Source organism: Cetorhinus maximus, chromosome 22 (genome assembly GCF_964194155.1).
Source record: "Cetorhinus maximus chromosome 22, sCetMax3.hap1.1, whole genome shotgun sequence".
Taxonomy (NCBI): Eukaryota; Metazoa; Chordata; class Chondrichthyes; order Lamniformes; family Cetorhinidae; genus Cetorhinus; species Cetorhinus maximus.
Genome location: NC_135900.1, coordinates 5,340,079 through 5,362,031, shown reverse-complemented (window position 1 = coordinate 5,362,031; position 21,953 = coordinate 5,340,079). Strand labels below are relative to the sequence as shown.

At 46.4% G+C, this 21,953-nt stretch overlaps 1 protein-coding gene across 1 annotated transcript in view; it reads left to right on the top strand.

Annotated features, from left to right (window-relative positions):
* Window positions 1-227: 227 nt before the first annotated feature.
* Window positions 228-21,953, top strand: part of LOC144696808 (sodium-coupled monocarboxylate transporter 1-like) — a 39,521-nt gene continuing 17,795 nt past the window's right edge. Inside the window, exons 1-8 of the mRNA XM_078568556.1 lie at window positions 228-578; window positions 11,634-11,699; window positions 14,430-14,481; window positions 14,573-14,640; window positions 16,009-16,163; window positions 16,948-17,088; window positions 18,692-18,821; window positions 21,710-21,798. Of these exons, the coding sequence (XP_078424682.1) occupies window positions 228-578; window positions 11,634-11,699; window positions 14,430-14,481; window positions 14,573-14,640; window positions 16,009-16,163; window positions 16,948-17,088; window positions 18,692-18,821; window positions 21,710-21,798 (1,052 nt within the window). The remainder of the gene's footprint in view (window positions 579-11,633; window positions 11,700-14,429; window positions 14,482-14,572; window positions 14,641-16,008; window positions 16,164-16,947; window positions 17,089-18,691; window positions 18,822-21,709; window positions 21,799-21,953) is intronic.

Below are 21,953 nucleotides of genomic sequence, written 5' to 3'. Positions count from 1 at the left end.
TCGTGCTTCCCGGTTAACCATGATCTTTAATGGTTAACGTGTGGGACACCTCTTACAAACTCAGCCTGAGAGATGGGTAAACAGGAAGCATGTAAGATTGGTTTGACATTAACTTGGTACCAGGTTTGGAGGTTGATGCCCCTTCAATGTTTCCCCTTACTGCAGTTGTGGATAGGTAGCACAGATCTGTGGCGAAGCTCTGAGCTGAGGTGAGGAAGTTCTGAAATATGCCTGCACCTCTTGTTTCTGGCAGTTTCGGTACCTGGGACTACGTGGTTTTTGTTGCGATCCTGCTGATCTCGGCCCTGGTGGGGATCTACCATGCGGTGGTGGGAAGAGGACAGCAGACGTCCGAAGATTTTCTCCTGGGAAGCTGGCAAATGAGCTCTGTGCCGGTGGCTCTCAGCCTCACTGCCAGCTTCATGTCTGCAGTGACAGTGCTGGGGGCCCCGTATGATACATATCACTTTGGGGCTGTCAACAGCTACTTTGCCATTGCTTATATGTTGGTGGTGATTATCAGTGCCGAGGTCTTTCTGCCGGTGTTCTACAGGCTTGGTGTCACCAGCAGCTATGAGGTAAGAGCCAGGTGAGGGGGAGGGTTATACCAGATTGCCAATAGTCCAAGTAATTAAAACGGTCGCATTCAGTAAACCCTCAAATCAGCAGGATTCCATCCTGATATGTGATCGCTGATCAGCTCTTTAAATGCTTCTCTTTACTGACATGGTAACGTGACAGTTTCCGCTTCTTCTTAGGCAGTTCCTCGGGAGCGAGGATGACTTGCTTCCACTCTGGTTCAATACATTCTGGGGTGGCTGATAGGTCCAATGCATGATCTGCCACTTGTGGGGCAGTTCATGCTTGAAGGGTTGGGTAGATGGGGCTTGTTTGGAGGTTGGTGCGCTCGCTCCGACAATTCAACTTCGTCTTTGCACGGTCCCAGAGAATGTGTTCTCTGCCTTCCTGAATGAACCTTCCCCATTTTGGTCGGTCACAAGCCAGGGACTCCCATGAGTCGGCGGGGATGTTTGACCTCTTCAGGGATGCTTTGAGGACATCCCTAAAGCGATTCCAATGTCCTCCTGGGAGCCTCCTGCCATGACTGAGTTCAGAGTAGACCAGTTGCTTCAGGAGCCTGGTGTCAGGCATAGGACCAACATGACCAGTGGAGCTGGTTTTGAGTGACTAGCGCCTCGGTGCTCACCAAGTTGGCTTGGGAGGGGACACTGCTGTTGGACTGTTTAACTTGCCACCGGATTTGGGGATCTCGCAAAGGCGCCACTGGTGGCACTTCTCCAGTGCTTTGAGCTGACTGATGTATGTTGTCCAAGCTTTCCAAACAAGCACTTCAACCAACATAATCTGCCCTTGACATTAAGGCAGTATTTGACCCAGTGTGGCATCAAGAAGCCCTAGTAAAACTGGAGTCAATGGTAATCAGGGGGAAAACTCTTCGCTGGTTGGGCTCATACCCAGCACAAAGGAAGATGTTTGTGGTTGTTGGAGGTCAATCACCACAGTTCCAGGACATCGCTGCAGGAGTTCCTCAGGGTAGTGTCCGAGGCCTAAACATCTTCAGCTGCTTCATCAATGACCTTCCTTCCATCATAAGGTCAGAAGTGGGAATGTTCGCTGATGATTGCATAATATTCAGTGTCATTCGCAACTCCTCAGATACTGAAGCAGTCCATGTCCAAATGCAGCAAGACCTGGGCAATATCCAGGCTTGGGCTGAGAAGTGGCCAGTAACATTCGCACCACACAAGTGTCAGGCAATGACCATCTCCAACAAGATAGAATCGAACCATCGCCCCTTGACATTCAATGGCATTATCATCACTGGATCCCCCACTATCAACATCCTGGGAGTTACCATTCATCAGAAACTGAACTGGACTAGCCATATACAGACTGTGGCTACAAGAGCAGGTCAGAGGCTAGGAATCCTGCGGCGAGTAACTCATCTCCTGACTCCCCAAAACCTGTCCACCATCTACAAGGCACAAGTCAGGAGTGTGATGGAATACTCTCCATTTACCTGGATGAGTGCAGGTCCAACGCTCAAGAAGCTCAACACAATCCAAGTCAAAGCAGCCCACTTGATTGGCACCAGACCCACAAACTTTCACTCCCTCCAACACAGATGCACAGTAGCAGCAGTGTGTGTACCATCTACAAGATGCACTGCAGGAACTCACCAAGGTGCCTTAGACAGCACCTTCCAAACCCATGACCGCTACCATCTAGAAGAACAAGGGCAGCAGATAGATGGGAACACCACCACCTGGTAGATCCCCCCAAGCCACTCACCATCCTGACTTGGAAATATATCGTTGTTCCTTCAATGTCGCTGGGTCAAAATCCTGGAACTCCCTCCCTAACAGCACTGTGGGTGACCGTACACCACATGGACTGCAGCGGTTCAAGAAGGCAGCTCACCACCACCTTCTCGAGGGCAATTCGGGATGGGCAACATATGCTGACCTAGCCAGTAGCACCCACATCCCATGAATGAATAAAAAAAGCCTACATTAAGAAATTTGGGAGGCCAACCAGTATAGATAATTAAGCAGACTCAGCAGCAACAGTACTGAGGAAAATGGTAAATGAGGTTTTCCCTTCTGTCTCTGACATAAACATCTGCCTCTCTACCTGTCCAGCTCACCCTTGCAAACCATTCTTAAAACCCGCCTCTCTGACCAAGCTAGTGATTACTCTTTCCTGGAGAGGCTTTGAGCTTCAGAAGAAAGAAAGAAATTACATTTCCACAGTGTCTTTCACAACCTCAGGACATCATGAAACACTTCACAGCCAATGAAGTACTTTCTGAAGTTCAGTCACTGTTGTGGTAGCTAATTTGCACACAGGAAGATCCCACAAACAGCAATCTGATTATGATCAGATAATTTGTGTTTGCAATGTTGGCTCAAGGATATATATTGGCCAGGGCACCAGGGAGAACTCCCCTCTCCTTCTTTGAGTAGTGCCATAGGATCTTCCATATATTGACTTCAATGGAATTACAAATGCGGAGAGATATAAAATGGCTGCTGACCCACTAAGGCCTGTTTTACCCTGTCACACAAAATCAGGATGTACCCCATTGCTCTTATGTTGGATATCTTTGCTTGGCTGAAGCACATTGTTTAGATTCCCATATCAATAATTGAACAACAGTATCCATTCAGAATGTTGACTGTTTTATGCTCATCATTAGGTTTAAGCCTGTTTGCACTTTCAAGATTTGCTGTTGTTTAATATTATTGCAACTCATTTGAATGCATATGATTCCAATGATATAACCTGACAGAATTCTCAATAAAGACTGACAGTCGCTGAATTTTGTATTCACTGTTCCTCACTTAAGGGAAAAGCCGTGGTTGTGCGTAAAAAAAAACACTTACAGCTGCAGTTCCCCATCGATGTCTCATTAACCTTTCCAAGGTGTCGTCAGGAGTCAAGGAAGTCCATCTATCATTCTCCCTCGACTGTGCCCTGTAAAAGTATTCAAGGTTCCCGGCAGAGGTCAGTTCCAACAGGCACAGGCTTTGAGTGCGCACCAGCTGCCTCCCCACTTTGCCGTTGAGTCCAAAGGCGGGAACCCAGGGATCAAGAGTTATTAGCCGACCTGCCCACCTCCACGTTTGCTCAAGCAAAGCAGCTGCTGTAATCTATCCTTTTTCTCAAACTCTCTTCTGAACACACATGCTGGTTTCCTCTTTTAAGAGATACCTACCTCTCCAACATGTACACGCATAGGCACTCCTTATTGTCAATCAAATCCGAAATGTAGAGGGGGAGGGTAGGTATAGGGAGAGTGAAAGATGAACAGGGTTTGTCTTGCGGGTTCTTGCTAAACTTCAACAGGGACAGCACACTTTCCTTTAGACTGTTAGGCCGGAATTTTCCAGCCCCTCAGGCCGGTAGGATCTTCCGATCCCACCGATGTGAATGGAGATTTGAATGGCTCGCCGACCCCACCGCAGGGAAACCCATCACCGGTGGTGGTATCGGAAGGTTCTGGCCTTAAGAGTCCCCTTCTCCTGTTTAAAATCTGGGTAGTGTCATTTCCAAATCAGAAGCCCTAGATTTTAAACATTTTCCATTATGTAGCCAGCGGTTATGTTCTTCCATAACAAAAACAGAAGATGCTGGGAATACTCAGCAGGTCAGTCAGTACCTGTGGAGGGAGAAACAGAGTTAATGGGCCGGATTTTCCCAGTTGGGTTACACTCCCAAATTCAGGCTCAATTCTGGACCAGGATCCCTGGGAGTGGTCATCGTGGGAGGTTGGTTGCAATCTTCCCAGAGGTGGCCAGTTAAGAACCTGCCTCTGGGAGTCCCATCCAATTAAGGATGGCAGACGGACCAGGGAAGTGAGAGGTGCTGTCCACTCAACATCCCCTGGGAGAGGTGAGTGCTGCCCCTACCTGGTCTAAAGGTTCTTGTCTTGGATATCAACAGCACACAACAACTTGGATGAAATTTCACCAAAGGTGATACACTTTTATTAAACCACTAAGCAGCAGTACATACTCATGATAGTTCCAGTTGCTTAGCTTCCATGCAAACCGGAGTCCGTCTCGGTGGTCAATCTGATGACGAATTCTCCGTGTGCGTTTTCTGAGCAACTGACCAAATTGCTCTCACCGCCACAGCAAAGGCAGCTCCGTGGCCTCTTGTTAACTGTTTTGCTATGGGCCTGTGCCATCTAAGGCAAAACCTGCTTTTCGTCCATTTACTTGGTTTTTAATTACATCACTGTGCATCTCCGTGCTTTCTGCAGATGTACCTTGGCTAGGCCCCCTTTGTAGGTCACACTAAAGGTACTGTCACCAGCTTGACTCCACGTTGTTACCTCCAACACCGTTATCAATCTCCAGAACTGGGAGAAGGCAGCACATTTATTGCCCCTTAACGAAGCTCAGTCTGTTTATCTTCCCTGGTACCAGCCCTCCTACAGGTTAAGTCATTTTTGCAGAACTTGCTGATTCTGACAAGGCCTTGACTTGTCTAAGTTAACCATCATTCTTTGTGTTTTGAGCCCACAGTGCAGTTCAGTTCTGTTCTTTAGATATACCTTGGTTCTGTGTTCTTCTTATACCTCGATGCTCCTTGTTACCATCATGAGATAGACTCCACGCACAGGGTTACACCACAACCAGTCTACATTAATTAATATAAAAGAAATAAAGAAACTGTTACACAGTTAAGAAGTGATTGTACATTCAAAAAGTAAATAATATGTTGGCTTATAGCAGGTGGGAGATTGAGAAGAAGCCTCGAGATGGAGGTGGCTCTGCAGCATTGGGAAAAAAAATAAAAACCCTGCATGGCCACAGCTGTTAGGCCATCATAGCAGAGGGGAAACTCTCCATGGGGTGGCTTGCAGCCATGGCTATGGCCATCGTATCCCAGTGACTCAACGCTGGGTTGATTGAGTGGAGGCATCGATGGCAACCTGGCCTGTCACAGGAGGCTGTCCCCTGTTGCCTGCCGGTCTCTGGGCTCAGTCAGAGTTTTGTCTGCCTTCGAGGAGGCCCTGGCTGCACCATCAAAGATCTCCCAGTTGGATCATTTAATACCAACAGCTACTGGGCAGGTAGCCTCTGCCACACTGCCACCACCACCTTACCCCCCGCCACCCTCAGTGCCCCTACCAACCACTACATCCAGCAAGACTGCTCAACGACAGGGGTTTATTGGGTAACAGACCCAGTGCTCTATTTTCCAACTTTGCTCCCAATTCCTCCTCCTAACCCACTTCTGTGGGGCTGTGAAATTTCAACCCGATGTTTCAGCTAGGTGACCCTTTCACCTGTAACTACCGAGGAGTGAACAACACTTTTCGAATCATTCAAATGGCAATTTATAAATCCTGGTGCCCAGCATTCCTCTGATCCCCCCCTCCATATTGCTTTAGGAGAAGTCGCCAAATTCTATGGACCTCTCCACAAACCCCAATCAGTGTTTATGCTTTCTAGAACATTCCAAATACATTGGAGGACAGCAGCATCATCAGATAACAGAATACTGAGGACAGCCGATTCAACAATTTTAAATCAAATTGAAGAAATTGAAAGAATCAATCGAGGCATAGATTACAAAAGTAGGGAGGTCATGTTGGAGTTGTATAGAACCTTGGCGAGGCCACAGCTGGAGTACTGTGTGCAGTTCTGGTCACCACATTATAGGAAGGATGTGATTGCACTGGAGGTGGTGCAGAGGAGATTCACCAAGATGTTGCCTAGGATGAAACATTTAAGTTATGAAGAGAGGTTGGATAGACTTGGGTTGTTTTCATTGGAGCAGAGAAGACTGAGGGGCGACCTGATCGAGGTGTACAAGATTATGAGGGGCATGGACAGGGTGGATAGGGAGCAGCTGTTCCCCTTAGTTGAAGGTTCAGTCACAAGGGGGCATAAGTTCAAGGTGAGGGGCAGGAGGTTTAGGGGGGATGTGAGGAAAAACTTTTTTACTTAGAGGGTGGTGAAGGTCTGGAATGCGCTGCCTGGGAGGGTGGTGGAGGCGGGTTGCCTCACATCCTTTAAAAAGTACCTGGATGAGCACTTGGCACGTCATAACATTCAAGGCTATGGGCCAAGTGCTGGTAAATGGGATTAGGTAGGTAGGTCAGGTGTTTCTCACATGTCAGTGCAGACTCGATGGGCCGAAGGGCCTCTTCTGCACTGTGATTCAGTGATTCTGTGAAGGCAGGAGGGAGGGATAAAAGGAGACAAAGGAGGGAAGGATGGTTGGAGGGAGAAGAATTCAGAGAATCATATGCCACAGGGAGAGGCCATTTGGCCCATCATGCTGGTGCTGGTTCTTTTGAAGGAGGTATCCAATTAGTCCCACTCCCTCCGTTTTTTCCCCCACAGCTCCTGCAAATCTTTCCTTCAAGTATTTATCCAATTCCCTTTTGAAAGTTATTATTGAATCTGCTTCCACCGCCCTTTCAGGCAGCGCCTTCCAGATCACAACAACTCACTGTGTAATTTTGCTTTGAAATACTCATCTCCTCTCTGATTCATTTGCTAATTACCTCAAAGCTTTGCCCTCCAGTTATCTAAAACACAGCAAAAAGAGGAACCTCTTGCAACTCACAGCCTCCTTCTAACCCTCAATGTTGTTCTTACACAGTCACTGAAGCTCCTAAACAGAAAGACAATTCACCGTCTCTCCCTGTCCGTCTGTCTTTACTCCCCCGCCCCCCACCCCCACTTCTTTCTGGAGAGGGCAGCTGGCTGGGTTTTGACAGCACCAATGCTGTGTCCCTATTCCTCATTGATCCCGCGCATCAACGTTCCAACATGCCCCACATGCGACCTGGTAGGAAATGCTTTGTAAAGAGCCCTTTACCTGTGATGTGTTTGGCTTGGAGAGATAGGGCATCAAGAGTTTGATCAGAGCTGAGCTCTGCTTGTTCCCTTGTACAGACCGACTTATTCTGGAAAGAGGGAGAAGGAGGGAGGGAAGAAAGGATGAAAAGATGGAAAGTGGGCATACATTTCTTTAGTGCCTTTCACAATCTCAGGAACCCACATTTCCTGCATAAAATTCTCAAATAGTTACACCACAGAAGGAGGCCATTCAGCCTGCGAGCTCTCACCCGCTCCCTTGCAAGAGCACATCAGCTAGTCTCAGTCACCCACCCTCTCACTATAACCCTGCATTTTTTTAAATGACAATAGCGACTACATTTCAGAATCACCTCATTGAAATGACATGGCATTTCCTGAAGGTGTGACAGGTACAATGTAAATGCTCTCTTTAATCTGCTCTACTCTAACTCAGCAGCGACACACTGATGGAAACTCCTTTCAAACCTTGTTCGCAACTTGCATCAAGATATTTGAAATAAAACGTTTTGTTTGTACCTAGTCAAACAAAAAAACAAACCCAGCTTTAATTCTTTTTTTTAACCGGGGTTCGAAAGTGTAATAATCATTCATAAAATTAATCTATGGGAAAGCTTTTCCTCAATACAAAAGGAAAAGGAAAACCACAGGAAATAAACAACAGGTCGTCATCATTTGCAAAGTGAGAAGACAGGTTAATGTTTAGAGTTTAACCCAATTGTTAAAGATCTGCTGTAGAGCTGACAACTCCAGACATTAAGCCATAGGACAGATGAAAGAAAGCGACCACTTGCATTCTCATGAAGTGTTATTTATAGTGAACGGGTGGGGGATTGGGGCTAATTGGGTAGCTCTGTCAAGGAGCCAGCACAGGCACGATGGGCCCAATGGTTTCCTTCCGTGCTGTAAAATTAAACAATCATAGAATGATGCCGCACAGAAAGGGGCCCATTTGGCCTGCACAGGCTCTTTGAGTTGTCCAGTTAGACCCACTCCCCCCACCCCCTCCCCCTTCCCCCGATTTTTCCCCTAGGCCAGCCAATTTTACCTTTTCAAATATTTATCCAATCCCCTTTTGGAAGTTACTGTTGAATCTGCTTCCACCGCCCTTTCGGGCAGCACATTCCAGATCAGAACTCGCTGGGTAATAAAAACATTTCCTCGCGTCACCTCTTTTGGCCAGTCAGCTTAAATCTGTGTCCACTGGTTACTGACCCTCCGGCCATTGGAGACAGTGGTTTCTCCTGATTTACTCTGCCAGAAGCCTTCGTGATTTTGAGCACCTCTGTTAAATTTCCCCTCAACCTTCTCTACTCTGAGGAGAACAAACTGGTTCCCTGAGGCTCTTTGCGTTTTTAATTTGAACAATTTTATTGCCCTTATTTTAAATCTGCGGAGGTTCTCTTTTTATTTAAGTCCAGCTTCTTGTTTTGTCTGCCCATAGGGGAGATGTTTCATAACAACCCTTCAACAATTCCAATTACTTTCCAACCATAAGGTTGTGAAAGTACAGCAGTGGAAGCTGGCATCACTTGTACAAAGTGTTGAGCAGGTTAACGCTCCCTCAGGTAGGTGCAGAGCCGGGAGCTGCAGCTCCTGAAGGATGTCCAGCTCCGACACTCGGAGCTCCTTCACTGCCTGGGATTACCTGGTCTTTGCTGGGTCTCTGCAGCTCTCCGCGATGGTCGGGGTTTATTATACAGTGTTGGGCAGATGGGAGCCAAATCCGAGCCATTATCTGATGGCTATAGCCAACTGGGAGCCCAGCCCGTGGCTCTCAGCCTCACCACCAGCTTCAACTCGGCAGTGACCGTGCCCGGGACCCCTGCTCAGGTCTATCTCTTCGGGGCAGCCTTCTCCTTGGTGGCTCTTCCCTATCACTTCAGCATGGCCCTCACCTCCGAGATTTCCTGCCAGTTCTCTACAGGCTTGAGATCACCAGCACCTCCCAGGAAATAGCATTGGGGATGGGGGTGCGGGGGATGGGGGGCAGATCTAGCAACTCAAGACTGGGCATCCATGAGGCACTGTGGGCCATCAGCAGCAGCAGAATTGTACTTGAGCACAATCTGTAACCTCATGACCCGGCATATCCCCCCCTCTACCATTACCATCAAGCCAGGGGATCAACCCTGGTTCAATGAAGAGTGCAGGAGGTCATGCCAGGAGCAGCACCACCCAAAAATGAGGTGTCAACCTGGTGAAGCTACAACACAGGACTATTTGTATGCCAAACAACAGGAGCAGCAAGTGATAGACAGGGCTAAGCGATCACAAAACCAAAGGATCAGATCTAAACTCTGCAGTCGTGCCACATCCAGTCATGAATGATGGTAGACAATTAAACAACTCACTGGAGGAGGCTCCACAAATATCCCTGTCCGCCCAACACATTAGTGCAAAAGATAAGCATTGTTACAATCTTCAGCCAGAAGTGCCAAGGGGATGATCCATCTTAGCCTCCTCCAGAGGTCCCCAGCATCACAGATGCCAGTCTTCATCCAATCTGATTCACTCCATGTGATATCAAGAAACGGCTGAAGACACTGGATACCGCAAAGGCTATGGACCCTGACAATATTCTGGCAATAGTACTGGAGACTTGTGCTCCAGAACTTGCTGCGCCCCTAGCCAAGCTGTTCCAGTACAGCTACAACACTGGCATCTACCCAGCTATGTGGAAAATTGCCCAGCTATGTCCTGTACACAAAAAGCAGGACAAATCCAACCCGGCCAATTACCGGCCCATCAATCTACTGTCGATCATCAGTAAAGTAATGGAAGGGGTCATCAACAGTGCTATCAAGCGGCACTTGCTTAGCAATAACCTGCTCACTGACGCCCAGTTTGGGTTCCGCCAGGGTCACTCAGCTCCTGACCTCATTACAGCCTTGGTTCAAACATGGACAAAAGAGCTGAACTCCCGAGGTGAGGTGAGAGTGACTGCCCTTGGCATCAAGGCAGCATTTGACTGAGTGTGGCATCTAGGAGCCCGAGCAAAACTGGAATCAATGGGAATCAGGGGGAAAACTTTCCCTGGTTGAAGTCATACCTAGCACAAAGGAAGATGGTTATGATTGTTGGAGGTCAGTCATCTCAGCTCCAGGACATCAATGCAGGAGTTCCTCAGGGTAGTGTCCTTGGCCCAACCATCTTCAGCTGCTTCATCAATGACCTTCCTTCCATCATAAGGTCAGAAGTGGGGATGTTCGCTGATGATTGCACAGTGTTCAGCACCATTTGTGACTCCTCAGATACTGAAGCAGTCCATGTTGAGACTTCATGGCATCCGGACTGCCTTCTGACTGTACACTACTGTGCCGCCACCTCTGCTGGGTCTGTCCTGCCCAGCGATGGTGTTGGTGTCTGGGATAATATCCAGGCTTGGGCTGAGAAGTGGCAAGTAACATTCATGCCACTGAAGTGTCAGGCAATGACCATCTCCAACAAGAGAGAATCCTACCATCACCCCTTGATGTTCAATGGCATTACCATCACTGAATCCCCCACTATCAACATCCTGGGGGCTACCATTGACCAGAAACTGAACCGGACTAGCATTATAAATACTGTGGCTACAAGAGCAGGTCAGAGATTAGGAATCATGTGACGAGTAACTCACCTCCTGACTCCCCAATGCCTGTCCACCATCTACAAGGCACAAGTCAGGAGTGTGATGGAATACTCCCCACTTGCCTGGATGAGTGCAGCTCCCACAACACTCAAGAAGCTTGACACCGTCCAGGACAAAGCAGCCCCGCTTGATTGGCACCCCATCCACAAACATTCACTCTCTCCATCACCGACACACAGTAGCAGCAGTGTGTACCATCTACAAGATGCACTGCAGGAGTTCACCAAGGCTCCTTAGACAGCACCTTCCAAACCCATGACCATGACCATCTAGAAGGGCAAGGGCAGCAGATAGATGGGAACACCGCCACCTGGAAGTTGCCCTGCAAGTCACTCACCATCCTGACTTAGACTATGTGTCGGTGGTGAAGAAGTTGAAAATTTAAGGTGGTGAATGGAGTGCTGATCAAGCATGGTGTTTTGTCCTGGATGGTTTCAAACTTCTTGAGTGTTTTTGGAGCTGCACTCAGCCAGTTAAGCGAAGAGTGTTTCGAAATTGGCCCTGGCACTCCTGCCGCTCTTGGGGGGTGGGAGTTGCTGGGGGGGGTGGGGGCGCTAAAGATGCCTCTTCACGATGGGCTAGTTTTAGAAATTAGATTTAGACCCAAACTTCACCTGTGGCTCTTTGATTTTCAGTACCTGGAGTTGCGGTTCAATAGATGGGTCCGTTTATGTGGGACGATATTGTTTATGATTCAAACAGTAAGTATCCAATTAAAATGTGTGGAACTCCTACTGTCTAATTTATTGTTGCAATAACCAAAAAAACATTAGTTCTGAGTGACAGATTCCACAGTAAACAATCTGTAACATTAAAATATAATCGAATCACCATCCCTGGCAGCGGGCCACTCGTGATGTTGAGCTGTCTTTATAGTTTTGATATAAAGCTTGGATTAATTATTTGGCCGTGAATTGTGTTCTACGTGAATGCCTCTTCCTGGCCTCTGTCTGTCTTGCACTGTTCTTCAACGAAATTATCAACTCAGTGTTTGCTGCACTGGTTTCTCCAGTGGTATCCTGTATCCAGCTATTAGAAGGTGTAATTCAATGCTCCGAGTTCACTCCCCTCACTGATTCTCACACCCTTCTCAGAATCAGAGAGGTTCCTGTTAGTTCCATTAATTGTATGTTGAGGAAGAATGAGTCTGAGGCCTTCAAACTGGTTTATTTCCAAGAAAAGTGAAAGTGAAAAGAAAAGTAACAGACTCTCCCAGATCCCCCATCACCTCCCCTCAGTGTTCCAGCTGTTCCCATTTATATTCTCTTTTAGTTAAACCAATAACAATGGGGAACAAATTAACAGAAGTCTATAAATTAACAGAAGCTGTCCTCATTTACAGGTGGGCCAATACCCATCACCTGTTTAACAGTCCAATTGCCTCAACAATATAACCACCATTAAACCTTTCCAATATAATTGCCATTTAACAAAGTGATTGCCATTGGACCTTAACAATGTAATTATTAAGGCATTGACAGTTTTCAACGCAAGGAAGCCATTTGGCCCATCATCTTTATGCAAGCTCTTTGAAAGAACTTTCCAATTAGCCCTATTCCGCTCTTTTTGTACAGCATAAACTCAATGCGCCAAATGTCAAAAATAATTTCTAAGTTTGTGGATTATAGGAAACTTGGAAGCATTGTAAACTGTGAGGAGGAAAGTTTAGAACTTCAAAAGGACAGAGACAAGTTGGTGGAGTGGGCAGATAGATGGCAGATGAAGTTCAATGCGGAGAAGTGTGAGGTCGTGCATTTTGGTAGGAAGAACGTGGAGAGACAATATAAAATAAGGGGTACGATTCTTAAGGGGGTGCAGGAGTAGAGGGACCTGGATGTACATGTGCATAAATCGTTAAAGGTGGCAGGACAGGTGGGGAGGGTAGTTAATAAAGCACACAGTATCCTCGGCTTTAATAAATAGGGGCATTGAGTACAAGAGCAGGGAGGTTATGCTGAACTTATATAAGACACTAGTTAGACCTCAGCTGGGGTATTGTGTACAGTTCTGGGTGCCACACTATAGGAAAGATATGAGTGCATTGGAAAGAGTGCAGAAGGCGTTTACAATAATGGTTCCAGGGATGAGAAACTTCAGCTATGAAGATAGATTGGAGAGGTTGGGACTGTTCTCCTTGGGGAGGAGAAGGCTAAGGGGAGATTTGATTGAGGTGTTCAAAATTGTGAGGGGGCTGGACAGATTAAGTAGGGAGAAACTGGAAAAGGATCAAGAATGAGGGGGCACAGATTTAAAATGATTTGCAATAGAAGCAAATGTGATGTGAGAAAAAGCTTTTTCACACAGCGAATGGGTTTGGGTCTGGAATGCACTGCCTGGAAGTGTGGTGGAGGCAGGTTCAAGCGAGGTATTCAAGAGGGCATAGGATGATAATTTGAATAGAAACAATATGCAGGGGTATGGGGAAAAGGCAGAGCAATGGCACTAAGTCATAATGCTCATTTGGAGAGCCAGTACAGACAAGATGGGCTGACTGGCCTTCTTCTGTGCTGTAACAATCCTGTGATTCTGATTCTGTCTTCTTTCTGTGTTGTGACCATCCTATGATTCCCTGTAAGATTTTACATTTCAAGCTTATATCCAGTTCCCTTCCTGGAGCTCTTCGCTTCTCAGTGATGGCTGGGAACTCCTCATGTGGGCAATTGCTAACATTAACATGTCCTACCAGCCTGTGACACTACATGTTGCCCCAGCAATGCATAATACCACAGCGATGTCCATCTGTCTCCACCTGTCCTGACACCTTTAATGATGTAAGCACATATACACCCAGGTCCCTCTGCTCCTGCACCCCCTCAAGAATTGTTCTTCTTATTTTATAACGTCTCTACATGTTCTTCCTACCAAAATGCATGACCTCACAATTCTCTGCATTGAACTTCATTTGCCATCTATCTGCCCGCTCCACCAACTAGTCTATGTCCTTTTGAATCACTTTCAACATATTTTGAAGCAGTTTCATTTATTTGAGTTTTAACAATGCATTCCATTTTGCATGCTGATGTGTTTTGTAGCATTTAAACCAGAATTTGTGTCAGTAAACTTGATTAAATAAGTTTTCATTTTGCTAAATATAAATATTATGGTTGCATTGCATGTGGCAAATCGCCTCCCAAACCTTTCCCAAGGCATAATGGCCACAATTTCAAAATGTGCCTCATAACTGACCTCAGAAAGTCTCACTCTTTCTCTTTCTTTCTCTCAGTCTGACTATCACTCCCCTTTATTTCTCTCTTTCTGTCCTCTCTTTCTCTCCTCTCCCTATTTCTTGTTTCCTCTCTCTTTCCCTTGTCCTCTCTGCCTCTTATTCTATTTCTCCCTCTCTGTCCCTTTCTCTATTTTTCCCTTTCTTTAATTTCAATGGCTTTTGAAGTCAGCCCTTGGTTATATGAATTATGTATCATTTATTTCAGATTTTCTACACAGGAATTGTTATTTATGCTCCAGCATTGGCATTAAATCAAGGTCTGTATTACTTTTCTGCCCCATCATTTGTCAGTTAAGCCATAGCTTTATCTCCTGATGATTCACAGGTATCTTATTTTCTTGCTTTTAGTGACAAATTTCAATCTCTGGGGCTCTATTGTCTCAACTGGAGTGGTCTGCACTTTCTACTGCACCTTGGTAAGCTAAGATAATCAGGTTGGTAAAGCTAGCAATGAGAGGGCACAGGGTTAAGGCAATCATTAAAAAGAATTCAAAAGGATATTTATAGATAATGGGCAGAATTTTCCGGTCTTTTACTCAGTTCTGTTGAAGGGTCATGAGGACTCAAAACGTCAACTCTTTTCTTCTCCGCCGATGCTGCCAGACCTGCTGAGTTTTTCCAGGTAATTCTGTTTTTGCTTTAGAATTTTCCGGTCGGTGTTTGGGGGCGGGCCCGATGCGTAAAAGGACGCGCGATGATGTTTGGCGGGCGTCCCGACATCGTTGCGCGCTGTTGGCTGTGCACCCGCTGAAACGTGAACGGCCTATGAAAGCCGTTAAGAAACGAATTGAAGCACTTGTAAATGCTGCCTGTCCAACCTTGAGTTCGGCGGGCAGGCGACAAGCCCACAAGCTTTTACTATCCATTCAATCTCCCTGAGGCACGGAGCTGTCGCTCAGGGCGATTGCTGTGCTCGTTCACACTCAGGCTCTCCCTCCTCCTCCGCCCCCACCCCCCACCTGCACAGGCAGTGCTGAGTGCTACCAGTTGCGTATTACACTGGACAGACCTTAATTGGCCCGCCCGCATAAAATGGCGGCGTGGAACCGATTATGGGGGGTGGCGATGGGCTCTGCGCCTGCCCCCTGCCCGCTCCCACCCAGCCCACCCGCCTGGATGAAAAATCCTGCCCAATATGGCTTTACGTGGAATAAGGCTAGAATGTGGTATTCTTAGCCAGGAGCCTTTGCTGAAACAGAGTTCATCAATTATTTTTTTTTAAAAACCAAGAATGTGGCTTTAAGAGGAAAAGCTCTGGGGAATGAGGAGGATGGTGGGAATGGTCTTTGTTGACAACAGCACCAGGGTAGATATAAAGCACCAAATGGCCTGTTTCTGTACTCGGCTGTTAACTGTAGCTCAGCTGAGCTCAGTTTGGTTATCTCAAAGCACTTGACAGCCAGTCAAATGTTTTTAAAGTGTAGTCACTTTTGTAATGGAAGACATGAGGCAGTCAATTTGCGCACAGCAATGTTCCAGAAACAGCAATGAGATAATGATTGACGTTGGTTGAGGGATAAACATTGACCTGCCCTTCAAATTTTACAGTGGAACCTTTCATGACGGCCTGAGAGGGCAGACAGGGTAACGTCTCACCTGAAAACGGCACCTCTGACAGTGCAGCACTGCCTCAGTCACATGCCGGGTGCATCAGCCTAAGTTGCATGGGCTCTGGGAGCGAGACGTGAACCCGCAATCTTCTGATTCAGAGGCAAGGGGACTACCCACTGAACTAAGGCTGACTCCTATTGCTGATTTATGGTGCTTTATTCTCTTTGTTTTAGGGAGGTCTCAAGGCTGTTGTTTGGACAGATGTGTTTCAGATTGTAATCATGGTGATTGGGCTTGAGGCAGTCCTTGTTCGAGCAATGCTACTGAACGGGGGCATCAGTAACGTACTGAATGCTGCTGAGAATGGGGGAAGACTCAACTTCTGGAAGTAAGTTCTAACAAAGGTATGCATTCTAAAGTGACCGGGGCCGGGGGGGGCGCGGGTGCAGGATCTTCCGGTTGGCGAGCGGGGGGGGCAGGGCCCACTCGCCGACGCGCAAAATGACGCGGGATGATGTCGGGTGGAGCTCCCGATGTCACCCCGCGTCATCTCCATTTCCAGGTCGGCGGGGACGCAGCCGAATCAGCTGTCCGCCCGCCGACCTGTCAACGGCCAATTGAGACCACTTAAAAAGTAACTAACATTATTAATGGACCTGCCCGTCCAACCTTAAGGGCATTAGAGAAAGCATGAAACCTCATCCACAGGCAGGATGAGGTCTCATGAGGGTATTTAAATATTTAGTAAAGGTTTCAGTAAAAGTGACGGACATGACCCAACTCATGTGACAGTGTCACATGAGGGGACATGTAAGGGAAATCTTGCTATCATTTGTTTAATTCTTTTTCATTTGGAGCTGATCTCCCTGAGGCAGCGCTTAGCCTCAGGGAGATCAATGCACTCTTTTGTGCGCATGCGCCAAACAGCGCTCTCTCGGCTAATGGAAACCTCCCCCCCCACCTGCCCTTCCTAGCATAGGTCACGCTGGGTGGGTCTTAATTGGCCCACCGACGTAAAATGGCGGTGCGCCCCCCAATTGGGGGGCGCCAATCGGAGGTGCGCCTGCCCGCACCCGTTCCTGCACTTCCCCCCCACAACCGGGGGGAAAAAACTTTTCTCTGGATGTTTCACCAACGTGCTTTGTAATTTAATGACCAACCACTGTGTACAGTTTTAGCCCCAACCCATCCTACAGACATACCTTTTGGACGATTGTAATAGGAGGCACTTTCACATGGACAGGAGTCTACGGAGTGAATCAGGCTCAGGTTCAGAGATACATCTCCTGCAAGACAAGAACTCAAGCCAAAGCGTGAGTGTTACTTTGTAATTTTAATCTCGGAACTAACCAAAATCTGGCAATGCCTCAATTTTTAAATGCTCATCCTTGTTTTCCAAAGCCCTCCATGTCCTCGGCCCCTCCCTACCTTTGCAATCTGCTCCGGCCCTACAAACCTGCGAGATCTCTGCACTCCTCCAAATCAGGTCTTCTGAGCATCCACGATATTAATTGCTCCACCACTGGAGCCTGTGCCTTCAGTTGCCTGGTCCCTAAGTTCTGAAATTCCCCTAAACCACTCCGCCTCTCTCCCCTCTCTCTTCTTTTAAGACACTCCTTAAATCCTCCCTTTTTGACCAGCATTTGGTCACCTGTCCTAATGCCTTATGCAACTCATCGTCAAATTTTGCCTCATTATGGTCCTGTAAAGCACCTTGGGAAGGTATTTTTTATTACATTAACGGTGTCATATAAGTGGAGGCTGTTGTTGAAATTGTGCTATTAAATCACTAGCTGACCACCTAAAAATTTTGGAGGAAGAGGAAACTCCAAGTCAAGAAAGTAATATCCATTCCTACATTGGCAAAACATCAATGTTGTAAAGTTTCATTTTGGAGAGAAGATGATTTGGCTGATCTTCTATTGCAATTATGGTGGATGATTGAGTTCAATCCCCATGGCATTGCTAGGCTTACCTGTTTTATATTGGTGGGTTATTGGCCAGAGGCATCTTCCTCGATTTCAGAGAGACAATTGGTTTTATAGCTTGAGGGGAACCACTCCATGTCAGGCTTGGGGTAAGTAAAGAGGCAGACCTCCATGAACTACCGCAGCCTAATTGGGCATTGAACCCACACTATTGGCGTTATTTTACATCACACTCTAGCCATCTAAGCTAACCAACCACCATACATCTTTTATATAACCTCAAACTATTTATGACTTTTAACTCTTGACATTCCCTGCGCTGCAATATCGAAGATTCTGCCTTTCAGATGAAGACATGTCTTCCCTCTCAGGTGGATGTACAAGATCCCATGTCACGATCTGAAGAAGAGCAGGGGGCAGTTCTCCCTGATGCCCTGGCCAATATTTATTCCTCAGTCACCATCACTAAAACAGACGACCTGGCCACTATCCCATTGCTGTTTGTGGGAGCTTGCTGTGCATAAAATGGCTGCCCTGGTTCCTATCCGACAATAGTGCCTACACTTCAAAAGCGCTTCATTTGATATAAACAACCTTGCGACACCCTGAGGTTGTGAAACCAGCCAAGAACCAACCCAGCTTCCTATTGAAGGTCTGCGAGAGAGTACAAATCGCGGCCAGGAGTTTATGGTCCCACCGTGGTGTGCCGCCCCACCGACAGATGTGACAAGCCATTTAAATCTCCATTCCATCTGGCGCAACCACAATATCCCTCAGGGCTGGAGGAGCCATAAAATCCTGGCCCACAGCAGTGACAGTGATTAGCCTGAGGAGCAGCACTAACTACCCCTGGCAGTGAGCAGTGGATTTTATTTCAGTCAAACCGCTCGCCAGCTGCAATTTTAGCCCATTGTGATGAGAAAATGTAAAACACAAATCAGATCTTTCGGCCGGTTGACATTTGAAACTTTATTTTGCTCTGTTTCAGAGCCCTTTACATGAACCTCATTGGACTGTGGATCATCCTTGTGTTTACAGTACTGTCAGGACTGTGCATGTACTCTCTCTACCATGATTGTGATCCATGGACTTCTGGGAAGGTTAAAGCCCCAGATCAGGTACACCACTCGGTCATTTACTGATCATTCGCTATTTTATACAGTTCGTCAGGGGACCACACTGTAATGCAAACTGCACTAAAATTAGTCAGCTCAATGTATTTCCACCTCTGAGTCAGGAGGTTAAAGCTACAAACTTTTCTGCAGCGATATGATGACATAATCTAGGCTGATGTTTCAGGAAGGCAATGCTGCGTTGTCAGAGGGTGCTGGCCTTCCGATGAAAAGCTAAACCAATGCCCTATGGGTCTTTCAGGTGGATAGTTGGCCGCTGTTTCAAGGAGAGTGGAGAAGTTCACCATGGTGCCCAGGCCAAGAGTTATCCTTTGACCAACATCACTAAAATAGTTTATCCGGTCTTTTATACTGGTGGGTCGCTTTAGTCAAGAACTCCGTTATCTCTGTACCATTGGAGTACCAGGGTGGTTAAAGGGAAGCAGAGTAGACCTTTCTCATCAAGCAATTCCTGTGATGCTATTTAACTCATTGCTGTTTGTAGGAGCGTGCAGTGTTTAAATTGGCTGCTGCATTTCCTACATTACAAAAGTCACTACAATTCAAAAGGTATTCCATTGGCCACAAAAACATTTTGGATGGCCAAAGAAATCCAAAAATAAGTTCAAAATCTTCCCAGAGTATGTTGTTACAAACCACGTAAATTGGTGTTTCTCAGGTGTACCAGCTTATTGTGAGAGGCTGCGAATGTGACTTTGATAAGCCTTTCAGTGCACAGACCTCTGTCGCCATGGGTCATTCCCACTTTCCTGAGGTTAGCATAGTGTGTGCCAAATAAGGTGTGCCCAATCGCTGCATAGAAGGGGTTGCAAAGTTTTTATGCATGAGGGAGATAGTGGCATATTGGTGATGTCACCCAGAGACCCAGGTTAATGCTCTGAGGCCTTGGGTTCAAATCCCACCATGGAATTTAAATTCAGTGGATTAATAAATCTGGAATTGAAAGCTAGCCTCAGTAATGGTGACCATGAAACTATCATCAATGGTCATAAAAACCCACCTGGTTCACTAACATCTTTTAGAGAAAGAAATCCGCCCTCCTTACCCACATCCTTCAACAGCACCTTCCAAATCCATGACCTCTACCACCTAAAAGGACAAGGGCAGTAGATAGATGGGAGCACCACCACCTGCAAGTTTCCCTCCAAGCCACTCACCATCCTGACTTGGAAATATATCGCCGTTCCTTCACTGTCGCTGGGTCAAAATCCTGAAACTCCCTCCCTAACTGCACGGTGGGTGTACCTACGCCACATGGACTGCAGCGGTTCAAGAAGGCAGCTCAGCACCACCTTCTCAAGGGCAACTAGGGATGGGCAATAGATGCTGGGCCCAGCCAGCGACACCCACATCCCATGAAAGAATGAAAAAGAAATGTGACTCCAGAGCCCCAGTAATGTAGTTGACTCTTAACTGTCCTCTGAAATGCTTAGTAGGCCACTCAGTTCAAGGGTAATTAGGGATGGGCAACATACACTGGCCTTGCCAGAGGCGCCCACATCTCATGAAAGAATAAAGAAAAAAAATGTTATTGGACTAAAACTCCAGAGGCTTGGACCAATGATTCAGAGACATGAGTCCAAATTCTGCCACAGCAGTTGGGGGGGGTTTAAATTCACTTAATTAAATAAATGTGCGATAAAAAGCTACTCTCAGTAATTTTGACCATGAAGCTACTGGATTGTGGTAAGAATGCCCTTAAGGGAAGGAAATCGGCTGTTTTTACCAGATCCAGACCCAGATGTGACTCCCAACCCACAGCAAGTTGACTATTAACTGCCCTCTGAAATGACTGGGCACACCCCGCTCAGTTTATTCAAAAAGGTGGCTCATCACTTCCTTTTCTAGGGGTATTAAGGATGATCAGATCCCACAAACAATTAAAAATATCCAGAAATACACCACCCCATTTCCAACCTGAGTTTTGTCTTAGAAAACATATTTCAAGTATCTGATAGGAACTCAGTCATGTCGTGTAACAGTTATATGTTTATTACTAATATATAATGCAAGTGCACACAGCCTCAATTAGAAACTTAAAGGCCATTCAACATGAGCCTGTTCCACCATTCAATCAGACTATGGCTGATCTGTAACTCAAATTCATTTCCCTGACCTTTTATTTCCCTATCCTTGCATGCAGATCCTATTTTTCAAAACAATGTTGAAAGTGATTGTATATAATTTGTATTATATTAACATATGTATTATCTGTAGTGTATTAGCTTTGTATAGATCTGTAGCTTACCTACATATCAATATGCATACCTACAATGCCTGAATGTTACCTGTGGTGTATTACCTAAAGAAAGAAAGGCTCTGAAGAAGAGTCATACGCACTCGAAACGTTAACTCTGTTTCTCTCTCCACAGATGCTGTCAGACCCGTTGAGTTTTTCCAGCATTTTCTGTTTTTGTTTCAGACTTCCAGCATCCGCAGTATTTTGCTTTTACCACTGCATTAATATAGCGACTTTCACAACCTCACGATGCCCCAAAGTGCTTTACAGCCAATGAAATACTTTTGAAGTGTGGTCACTCTTGAAATGCAAAATGCGGCAGCCAGTTTGTACACAGCAGGCTCCCACAAACAGCAACGTGATAATGACCAGATAGCCTGTTCTTAGTGATGTTGATTGAGGGATGAGTGTTGGCCAGGACACTGGGGATAACATCTCTGCTCGTCATCAAAATAGCGGCCGTGGGATCTTTTGCATGTTCCTGAGAGGGCAAACGGGGCTGTGGTTTAACCGCTCATCTATATAAGTAGTTAGACATATACTTAGTCCTGTACATTACCTGTTGTAAAATTGCCTATATATGTATCTGTATGGTGTATAACTGTATAGTTTACCTGTTGGTTGTGTTATTTAGTTGCTGCCTTACATGGTGCTGGACATTCTGGGAGGTTACCCGGGGCTGCCAGGTCTCTTTGTGGCCTGTGCGTATAGTGGGACATTAAGGTAGGTTGGGACAGTAGAACAGGCACTTGGTCAAATCAAATCAAACTTTATCTTTAAAGCATCATTTTGAACGTGGGCACAAGTGCTGGAGAGCTTGTCAACTTAAACTCTTGGCTTGTCGACTGATGCATTGGTTTAATTTATACTCAGCTTAA